Source organism: Arvicola amphibius, chromosome 11 (genome assembly GCF_903992535.2).
Source record: "Arvicola amphibius chromosome 11, mArvAmp1.2, whole genome shotgun sequence".
NCBI classification, from domain to species: Eukaryota; Metazoa; Chordata; class Mammalia; order Rodentia; family Cricetidae; genus Arvicola; species Arvicola amphibius.
The window spans coordinates 44,458,899-44,470,074 of NC_052057.2; the positions used below are offsets into that span (position 1 = coordinate 44,458,899).

Below are 11,176 nucleotides of genomic sequence, written 5' to 3' on the forward strand. Positions count from 1 at the left end.
AGCCCCAAGGAGGAGTTTCAGAGATGGGTGGATGAGGTTGCTGTGCTGTGGCCATGTCAGTGCTGCTTCTGATCCTGGCCTTTAGTCTCGGGCAGGAGGCAGGTGAGTGACAAGCCCACCCTCATTCCCTGCACTACACTTTCCTCACCCTGCAGGGGGAAGCAGGTTTGGTCATTAGCAACTCCTGTTTACCAGGCTCTTGATACACATTATTCCAAATAGGCCATGGGTGCACGCTTCCCAGAGACAGAAGCCGTCTCAGAGATCCCAAGGAGCCTGCTCCTGGTCATGGTGCTATGTAACTTTTTTTTTTTTTTTTTTTTTTTTTTTATTTAAAAAATTTCCATCTCCTCCCCTCTTCCTTCCCCTTCCCTCCCCTCCCCTCCCCTCCCCTCCCCTCCCCCCATACCCTCCCACCCTCCCTTTTCAGGCCAAGAGGCCATCAGGGTTCCCTACTCTATGTTAAGACCAAGGTCCTCCCAACTCCCCCCTGGTCCAGGAAGGTGATCAACCAAGCTGAGAAGGCTCACACAGAGCCTGTCCATGCAGAATAGTCAAAGATCAGCGCCTTTGTCCTTGGCTTCTCCGTCAGCCTCCACCGTCGGCCATGATCCATCAGTCCCAATCCAACTGGAGTTGGTGATATCCCGTTAGTTCTGTCCCACCGTCTCCATGGGTGAACGCACCCCTCACGGTCCTGACTTTCTTTCTCATGTTCTCTCTCCTTCTGCTCCTCATCAGGACCTTAGGAGCACAGTCTGGTGCTCCAGTGTGGGGCTCTGTCATTTTCTTCATCTATCGCCAGGTGGAGGTTCTATGGTGATATGCAAGAAATTCATCAGTATGGCTATAGGAACTGGCTTTTTCAGGCTCCCACTCCTCAGCTGCCCAAGGAACTAACTGGGGGCGTCTCCCTGGAAACCTGGGAACCCCTCTAGGGTCAAGTCTCTTGACAACCCTCAGGTGGCTCCCTAAATTAAGATATATGCTTCCCTGCTCCCATATCCACCCTTCCTGTATCCCAAGCATCCCATTCCTCCGAGCTCCCCCCATTCTCCCTTTCACGCTTTTCTCTCCCCATCTTCCCTTGGCCGCGTCTCACCCAACCCTCAAGTTCCCAATTTTTGCCTGGCGATCGTGTCTACTTCCAATATCCAGGAGGATTACTATATCTTTTTGGGGGCGTTCACCTTCTTATTATCTTCTCAAGGATCCCAAATTATAGGCTCGATGTCCTTTAATTATGGCTAGAAACCGATTATGAGTGAGTACATCCCATGTTCATCTTTATGGGTCTGGGTTACCTCACTCAGAATAGTGTTTTCTATTTCCATCCATTTGCCTACAAAATTCAAGATGTCATTGTTTTTTACCGCTGAGTAGTATTCTAGCATGTATATATTCCACAGTTTCTTCATCCATTCTTCCACTGAAGGGCATCTAGGTTGTTTCCAGGATCTGGCTATTACAAATAATGCTGCTATGAACATAGATGAGCATATGCTTTTGTTGTATGATTGGGCATCTCTTGGGTAGATTCCCAATAGTGGAATTGCTGGGTCCTGGGGTAGGTTGATCCCGAATTTCCTGAGAAACCGCCACACTGCTTTCCAAAGTGGTTGCACAAGTGTGCATTCCCACCAGCAATGGATGAGTGTACCCCTCACCCCACAACCTCTCCAGCAAAGGTTATTATTGGTGTTTTGGATTTTAGCCAATCTGACAGGTGTAAGATGATATCTCAAAGTTGTTTTGATTTGCATTTCCCTGATAGCTAGGGAGGTTGAGCATGACCTTAAGTGTCTTTTGGCCATTCGAACTTCTTCTGTTGAGAATTCTCTGTTCAGTTCAGTGCCCCATTTTTTAATTGGGTTAATTGGCATTTTACCGTCTAGTCTCTTGAGTTCCTTATATATTTTAGAGATCAGACCTTTGTCAGTTGAAGGGTTGGTGAAGATCTTTTCCCAGTCAGTAGGCTGCCTTTGTGTCTTAGTGACAATGTCCTTTGGTTTACAGAAGCTGCTCAACTTCAGGAGGTCCCATTTATTCAATGTTGCCCTTAAAGTCTGTGCAGCTGGGGTTATGCGCAGGAAACGGTTCCCTGTGCCCATTTGTTGTAGAGTACTTCCCACTTTCTCCTCTATCAAGCTCAATGTGTTCAAATTAATATTGAGGTCTTTAATCCATTTGGACTTGAGTTTTGTGCATGGTGATAGATATGGATCTACTTTCATTCTTCTACAGGTTGACATCCAGTTATGCCAGCACCATTTGTTGAAGATGCCCTCTTTCTTCCATTGTGTACTTTTGGCTCCTTTATCAAAAATCAGGTGTTCATAGGTTTGTGGTTTAAGATCCGGGTCTTCTATACGATTCCATTGGTCAACCTCTCTGTTTTTATGCCAATACCAAGCCGTTTTCAATACTGTAGCTTTGTAATAGAGTTTGAGGTCAGGGATGGTAATGCCTCCAGAAGAACCTTTATTGTATAAGATTTTTTTGGCTATCCTGGGTTTCTTGTTTTTCCATATAAAGTTGATTATTGTCCTCTCAATCTCTGTGAAGAATTTTAATGGGACCTTGATTGGGATTGCATTGAATCTATAGATTGCTTTTGGTAGAATTGCCATTTTTACTATGTTGATCCTCCCAGTCCACGAGCAGGGGAGATCCTTCCATTTTCTGGTATCCTCTTCAATTTCTTTCTTCAAAGACTTAAAGTTCTTGTCAAATAAATCCTTCACTTCCTTGGTTAGAGATACTCCCAGATATCTTATGCTATTTGTGGCTATTGTGAAAGGTGATACTTCTCTGATTTCCCTCTCTGCTTCCTTATCCTTTGTGTATAGGAGGGCGACTGATTTTTTGGAGTTGATCTTGTAACCTGCCACGTTACTGAAGGAGTTTATCAGCTGTAGGAGTTCTTTGGTGGAGTTTTTGGGGTCGCTTATGTATACTATCATGTCATCTGCAAATAATGAAAGTTTAACTTCTTCCTTTCCAAATTGAATCCCCTTGATTCCCTTACGTTGTCTTATTGCTATTGCTAGAACTTCAAGCACTATATTGAAGAGATAAGGAGAGAGTGGACAGCCTTGTCGTGTTCCTGAATTTAGTGGGATAGCCTTGAGTTTCTCTCCGTTTAATTTGATGTTAGCTGTCGGCTTGCTGTAAATAGCTTTTATTATATTTAGGAATGACCCTTGTATCCCTAATCTCTCCAAGACCTTTATCATAAAAGGGTGCTGAATTTTGTCAAATGCTTTTTCAGCATCTAATGAGATGACCATATGGTTTTTTTCCTTCAGTTTGTTTATATGATGGATTACATTGATAGATTTTCGTATGTTGAACCAGCCCTGCATCTCTGGGATGAAGCCTACTTGATCGTAATGGATAATTTTTCTAATGTGTTCTTGGATTCGGTTTGCCAGTATTTTATTGAGAATTTTTGCGTCAATGTTCATGAGTGAGATTGGCCTGTAATTCTCTTTCTTGGTTGAGTCTTTGTGTGGTTTAGGTATCAGGGTAACTGTAGCTTCATAGAAGGAATTTGGCAGTGACTCTTGTGTTTCTATATTATGAAATACCTTAAGGAGTATAGGTATTAGGTCTTCTTGGAAGTTCTGGTAGAACTCCGCATTGAAACCATCTGGTCCTGGGCTCTTTTTGGTAGGGAGGTTTCTGATAACAGTTTCTAATTCTTCGCGACTAACAGGACGATTTAGAGCATTTACCTGGTCCTGGTTTAACTTTGGTATATGGTATTTATCTAAAAAACTGTCCATTTCTTTTACATTTTCCAATTTTGTGGCATACAGGCTTTTGTAGTAAGATGTAATGATTCTCTGAATTTCCTCTGTGTCTGTGGTTATGTCCCCCTTTTCATTTCTGATCTTATTAATTTGCGTGTTCTCTCTCTGCCATTTGATTAGTTTGGCTAAGGGTTTGTCAATCTTGTTGATTTTCTCCAAGAACCAGCTTCTTGTTTCATTGATTCTTTGGATTGTTTTCTGTGTTTCTATTTTGTTGATTTCTGCCCTCAGTTTGATTATTTCCAGTCTTCTACTTCTCCTAGGTGAGTCTGCTTCTTTTTTTTCCAGAGCTTTCAGGTATGTTGTTAAGTCTCCAATGAGTGCTTTCTCCGTTTTCTTTAAGTGGGCACTTAGTGCTATGAACTTTCCTCTTAGCACTGCTTTCATTGTGTCCCATAGGTTTGAGTATGTTGTGTCTTTGTTTTCATTAAATTCAAGAAAGACTTTAATTTCTTTCTTTATTTCTTCCTTGACCCAGGTGTGGTTCAGTAGTTGACTGTTCAGTTTCCATGAGTTTGTGGGCTTTCTGGGGGTAGCATTGTTGTTGATTTCTAATTTTAATCCATGGTGATCTGATAAGACACAGGTGGTTACTAATATTTTTTTGTAACTGTGGAAGTTTGCTTTGTTACCAAGTATATGGTCAATTTTCGAAAAGGTTCCATGAGCCGCAGAGAAGAAGGTATATTCTTTCCTATTTGGGTGGAATGTTCTATAGATGTCTGTGAAGTCCATTTGGTTCATTACCTCCATTAAGTCTTTCAATTCTCTGTTAGGTTTCTGTCTGATTGACCTGTCCATTGGTGAGAGAGGAGTGTTGAAGTCTCCAACTATTAATGTGTGTGGTTTGATGGCTGCCTTGAGTTCTAGAAGTGTTTCTTTTACATAAGTGGGAGCTTTTATATTAGGGGCATAGATATTCAGGATTGAGACTTCATTCTGAAGGACTTTTCCTGTTATGAGTATAAAGTGTCCCTTTCCATCTCTTCTGATTGATTTTAGTTTGAAGTCAACTGTGTCGGAAATTAGTATGGCCACACCGGCTTGTTTCTTAGGTCCATTTGCTTGATAAACCTTTTCCCAACCCTTTACTCTGAGTAGGTGTCTGTCTTTGTGGTTGAGGTGTGTTTCTTGTAAACAGCAAAATGTTGGATTCTGTTTTCGTATCCAGTCTCTTAGCCTGTGCCTTTTTATAGGTGAATTGAGTCCATTGATATTAAGTGATATTAATGACCAGTGGTTGTTAACTCCGGTTATTTTTTTTGTAGTAGAGTTTGTGTGTTTCCCTTCTTCTAGTTGTGCTGGTGAAGGGTCGCTAGATGCCTGAGTTATTATGGGTGTTGTTGGACTCCTTGGTTTGTGATTTTCCTTCTATTACTTTCTGCAAGGCTGGATTTGTGGCTACGTATTGTTTAAATCTGTTTTTGTCCTGGAATATCTTGTTTTCTCCATCAATGGTGAATGCAAGCTTTGCTGGGTATAGTAGTCTAGGCTTGCATCCATGTTCCCTTAGTGTCTGTAGCACATCTATCCAAGCTCTTCTGGCTTTCATGGTTTCCATTGAGAAATCAGGTGTAATTCTGATAGGTTTCCCTTTATATGTTACTTGACCTTTTTCCTTTGCAGCTCTTAATATCTGTTCTTTATTCTGTATGTTTTGTGTTTTGATTATTATATGGCTTGGGGATGCTTTCTTTTGATCCAGTCTATTTGGTGTTCTGTAGGCTTCTTGTACCTTCATAGAAACATCCTTCTTTAGGTTGGGGAAGTTTTCTTCTATAATTTTGTTGAATATGTTTTCTGGGCCTTTGAGTTGTAATTCTTCTTCTTCTACCCCAATTATTCTTAGGTTTGGTCTTTTCATGGTGTTCCAGATTTCCTGGATGTTTTGTGTTAAGAATTTGTTAGATTTGTTTAGTTCTTTAATCTGTGAATTTATTTCCTCTATAGTATCTTCAGAGTCCGAGATTCTTTCTTCCATCTCTTGTATTCGGTTGGAAATACTTGTCTCTGAAGTTTCTGTTCGTTTATTCAGTTTCCATTTCCAGTCTTCCCTCAGCTTGTGTTTTCTTCATTACCTCCATTTCATTTATCAGGTCTTGTACTGTTTCCCTTACCTGTTTGATTGCTTTTTCTTGTTTTTCTTGTTTTTCTTGGGTATCTTTGAGAGATTTATTTATTTCGTCTACCTTTTTTGTTTGTCATCTCCATTTCTTTTTTTTTTTTTTTTTTTTATGTTGAAAAAGTGTATATTTAGAATTAGCCGGCAGGACTCAGTTTAGATGATTCCAATTTTGTTGGCAACATCCAGAGCATCATAATCAGGAGCCAACCGGACATATGCCTTCTTCTCTCCGTCGGGCCTTATGAGGGTGTTGACTTTGGCCACATCGATGTCGTAGAGTTTCTTCACAGCCTGTTTGATCTGGTGCTTGTTGGCCTTGACGTCCACAATGAACACAAGTGTGTTGTTGTCTTCTATCTTCTTCATGGCTGACTCGGTGGTCAGGGGGAATTTGATGATGGCATAGTGGTCAAGCTTGTTCCTCCTGGGCGCGCTCTTCCGGGGGTATTTAGGCTGCCTTCGTAGCCGCAGGGTCTTGGGCCGCCGAATGGTGGGCGATGTGCGAATCTTCTTTTTGTGGCTGTGGACGCCTTTCAGCACTGCCTTCTTGGCTTTCAAGGCCTTCGCTTTAGCTTCTGCTTTGGGAGGGGCAGGAGCTTCCTTCTTCGCTTTCGGCGCCATCTTGACGAAAAGGCTCATCTCCATTTCTTTATGGCAGTTTTTTTACCTCCTGTTTAAGGTCCTCTATTATTTTCATAAAGTACTGTTTAAGGTCGGTTTCTTCTCTATCTTCTGGGGTAGGGTGTTCAATTCTTGTTGTTTCAGGATGTCTGGATTGTGGTGATGGCATGTTGCCCTTCATGTTGTTGGAGGAGCTTCTGCATTGGCGCCTGCCCATCTCTTCCTTCAAAAGGAGCCTGGAGGCGCTTGGTTTCCTAGACCAAACTTTGCTGTGACTGAAACTGGCTGGATCTCCCCAGTGCCAGAGGAGGACCTATTCCTTGCGTCACAATCTAAAGAAGCCCACACTCCCTTTGCAGGAATCCTCAGACCTGCCTGGAGGCCAGAGTCTGACCCCTTAGGGTGGATGGCCTTAGTACAGGAGCAGGACACCTGAAAACACTAGGGAAGGCTTGGGAGAGGCAGGGACGTGAGAAACAAAGACAAGCCTGCAGAGGGAGCTGGGATGAGGGGGTCTGTGCTCTCTTCCAGGGCAGGTTGCCCCAGGGTCTGCACTCACTCGCCAGTCCAGATGGAAGTTCAGGGCACAGGATCAGGGATTCCAGGCAGCCCAGGGACGCTGCCCAGACAAAAGGGCCAAGGTGGGGGCAGGGCGGGATGGAACATCACACAGCGAACCTGGCAGCACAATCTGAAGGAGCCCGCACCCCTCCGCAGAAATCCTCAGACCTGCCTGGAGGCCAGAGTCTGACCCCTTTGGGTGGATGGCCTTAGTACAGGAGCAGGACACCTGAAAAAACCGCTATGTAACTTCTGAGCCAGGCTTTTTTGCACAAGATGTCACACCCGATGTGGCAATAGGCTGGATTTCTTTGACTTTAAAGATCCACTTCAGAGCTCTCAGTTGCTGTCCCTCTGACTTTGGTTCTCTAGGTTCTGCTGGCCAACATGTTCTGTGTGGAAGCTTATTACCAGAACCTCTTCAGCCTGTCTCAGCTGGACAAGTGTGAGTGACTGGCCTGTGGAAAGCAGGCGCCCGGTCCAGCCAGCATCCATAGCCCTTGGTGCTCTATTTCCTCCCAAAGCTTGCTGCCAGGAAAGTGGTTTGGGCTCACAGTAGAGGGCTTGCTAGATCAAGTACATCCCTACATACTAAGGCCTCCTCTGTAGGATATGCTGGTGTCTGTTTAAGAGAGATCCCGAAAGAAGGAGACGGCCATTATCCTTGTCTCTTTAGCCGCAGACTCCAGCCAAAATGATTTACAGAACTGTGGTGTGCTGCAGAGGTGACAAAATGGCTTCTCCAGAAGTTTTGGCCTGGAAGACAGGCTACTTCTCATTTGAAATGCTTTTTCTCTTCAGTAACTGCTTGTCCCTGTTTTGAAATATGACCTGGTTTACCTGGGCATGGCAGTCTGAAGAGCGTAGCCCTGTTGCCAGTTAGAGTGGAGAGGGCCATTACAACCCTTACTGAAGATATATAGCCTGCAGCTGCAGAGCCCAGCCCAGGGGCCCTACATGGCTTGCAGGACTGTGATATACTGTGGAGCATAGTGAATGACCTTCCCAGGAGCCAGTTAACAAGCAGGGTCTTTTCACCCTAGTGATCTAAAGGGGGGTATCCTTGGGTACAGTTAGTCCAATGGGGGAACTGACTTAGGTAGAAATACACTCCTTGAACCTCTTTGTATTACCATGTTGCAAAAGGATTACCTATGCTCCTTTCTCCTCTTACAGATTCTCCAGAAAACCTGGATGAGCAGATTAAGAAAGTGTCTCAGCAGATCCTTGAGAAGCAAGCCTACATATGTGCCCACCCTCTGGACAGGACATCCTGAGGCTAGGACAGTGCCCCTGTACCTACTACCTAGCCCAGGTTAACATTATTCAGCATCTTCAGAAGACTGAATCCTTGATCCTTGTGGACTCTGTGTCATTTGTATATAGTAAAGCAATAGTATGAACAACTATTGCTCTGCAAAAGAGTGGTAGGTAGGTGTTGGCCTGTAGGTCCTGCGTCCAAGAGATACCATCTTGTGAAGGAAAGGAAGGAAGGAAGGAAAGACGGAAGCAAGGAAGGAAGGAAGCAAGGAAGGAAGGAAGCAAGGAAGGATGGACGGATGGGCGGACGGACGAACCAAATTGTTAAAGAAAGATGGAACCAGATTAGTGGTGGCTCCTATGTGTGGCTACAAATGATCATTGATCTCCATGGAAATGGCTCACTTCTATGGCACAAAGTTCACAGGGAACTAGGGTGTAGGTAGCCATTCCTACTAAACTATACACTGAAGAAGCAAGCTGAGTCCATATCACCTACTAAAACCGCATATAGTCTGTGTAAGGAACCTTCTAATAGAAAAGAATGTAAAGTATCACTATTCATGTCCCATCTTCCAATCATGAGGGTGTCTTAACAATAAAATGTCTTCTTGGGTATTGTAGAGATCTGTCACTTCCTTTGTTAGGATTATTCCAAGAGGTTGGTTAGTTTTATTTTAATAGAATGTTATTTATTCTTTGATAGTTTTGATCATGTAAATAATGTATCTTGGTCATATCTACTCCCAGCTCCCCCCTTTTATTCATCTGGCATCCCCAACATGCTCACCTCCCTACATCTTTTTTTTTTTCCCCAACCCACTGAGTCTAATTAGTGCTGCCTGAGAATGTTGACTTGTTGGCTTGCTCTTGTGCATAGATTCTTTCCACCCCTCTTTTTACCAATGTTCTCTAGGCTTTGGAAGAGGGTTGATGTGAATTGAGAGCTGAGAACCCAACAGTCCTTTCTAAACGCCTGAGCTAATAAATAAGCTTTTTCATCTTCACCTATAGACTAAGCAAAATGCCAATTTAATTCCTAAAATATACCAACTAAACCTTGAAGAGATGTCATAAGACTAGAAAAACACTTTAAGAACCTGTACATCTAGTTCCAAGCACTTACTGTAAAGTACAGTAATTTTTTTAATGTATGGTTGGAAGGCATAGATGAACAGATCAGTGGGACAGAACAGCCCCAAACTGGCCTACTTAATCTGTCAATTGATTATCAAACGCATACAAACAAATCAATGCAGAGAACAGTCTGTCCCACAAATGGCTACAGAGCAACTATGGAAAAGGCAATCCATAAGGACTACTTTGTAACTGTAATTTTGTTACTATCTTGTAGCAAATTATAATTGAGTTGTAATATAAGTATATGATATCTGATATGTGGCCCTTGTGAAAGGATCGTTCGTTGGACCCTAAAAGGGGTGGAGACCCGTTGGTTGAGAACCACTGCTCTAGAGGGAGCGTAGGCCTGCTGACACTTAACATCTGTGGACTTCAGAATTGAGGTGAGCACATACAGCCCCAGAAAGAGATGGGTATTGGATCACCTGGGATTCTGGGTGATTCACTTTGTCCTAGTATAGACAGCAGAGCTCCTGAGGACTAACTGGTTTCAAGGATTCAAAGTAGTTTATCAGAATAACTTAATACAAAACTGCCCTTTCAGCCCTCCACTCCGTGGTCCTCTGAAAGCTCCCTGCTTCCAGGGAATCCATGAATGGTTTTGCATTCTGCCAAAACGGTCCTCAAACTAACCAGAATCTGCTGGGAAGCCCTTAGTTGCAGCTGTAAGCATAGTCCAATGACTGCCGGATTCCTGGCATTCCACTTTAGGGTTTTATTAGAAGAATTAGGTTCCTATCCATAAAACTTGCACATTGTGTTGTGGTTACACAGCTTGGTTTTGACTTTTGTCTTGTTGAGTCTTCTGGTGGTGCTGCTGATCCAGCCCAGGACCTTGTGTGTGCCTGGCAAGCACTCTACCAAATATTTCTTAAATTACAAATCTGTTTTTTAGAAATGGCAGAGAACACTGAAGCAGCGTCTGAATTCTGTAGGTGGAACAACATTCATATGGAATTTGGAGATGACAGATGAAGCCTTTACATAGCTTGGGTGCTCACTTGCCGAACCAGGGCAAGTGGTTCAGAACAAGCCAGGGACTCAAAGGCTCTGGTACTTTGACATGCAATGAATTCATTTATAATATGAGGTGGTGTTCTGTGTGGAGAACAATCATGACAGACGTGCCTTCAGTTTTCACTGAGGGAAGTCATTAAGGATACAATAACCAAAAGTTTAAAAAAAAAGCCACAGATCATGAGATCCAGCCACTTAATATCTGTAAGGTTTACAGGAGAGCAAGACTAATGAGGCCAAAGAACAAAGCTTTATTGGGGCATGAACTGCCGTGTGTCTCTGAAAAGGAAGAACAGTGCCACCAAATGGGAGTTTGGATATTTATGGGATCGTTTAAGTTGGGTATGTGTCTTAGGCATTTTATTGCTGTGGAGAGATACCTATGACCATGGCAACTCTTAAAAAGGAAAACATTGAATTGGGGTAGCTTGCTTACAGTTTCAGAGGTCCATTATCATGGTTGGGAGCATGGCCGCGTGCAGGTAGACTTGGTACTGGAGAAGTAGCTCAGAGTCCTCTATCTTACAGGCAACCGGAAGTCGAATGAGACACGGGTGGGGATACCCTAAGCATAAGAAACCTCAAAGCCTGCCTCCACAGTGACAGTTCTTCCTGCAAGGCCATACACATTCCAACA

At 43.3% G+C, this 11,176-nt stretch overlaps 2 protein-coding genes across 2 annotated transcripts in view; one reads left to right on the plus strand and one right to left on the minus strand.

Moving 5' to 3' along the window:
* Acad9 (acyl-CoA dehydrogenase family member 9) overlaps window positions 1-9,005 on the plus strand; it is a 41,340-nt gene extending 32,335 nt beyond the window's left edge. The window contains exons 17-18 of the mRNA XM_038348313.1: window positions 7,495-7,567; window positions 8,299-9,005. Of these exons, the coding sequence (XP_038204241.1) occupies window positions 7,495-7,567; window positions 8,299-8,399 (174 nt within the window). The 3' untranslated portion in view covers window positions 8,400-9,005. The remainder of the gene's footprint in view (window positions 1-7,494; window positions 7,568-8,298) is intronic.
* On the minus strand, window positions 6,094-6,561 carry LOC119826822 (60S ribosomal protein L23a-like). Its single transcript, XM_038348314.1, has one exon. The coding sequence runs from the start codon at window positions 6,559-6,561 to the stop codon at window positions 6,094-6,096; it is 468 nt and encodes a 155-aa protein (XP_038204242.1).
* Window positions 9,006-11,176: the final 2,171 nt, after the last annotated feature.

What these genes read in the sequence shown, in the direction of transcription:
- LOC119826822 (XM_038348314.1), bottom strand. Translation starts at nt 6,561, where the DNA reads ATGGCGCCGAAAGCGAAGAAGGAAGCTCCTGCCCCTCCCAAAGCAGAA.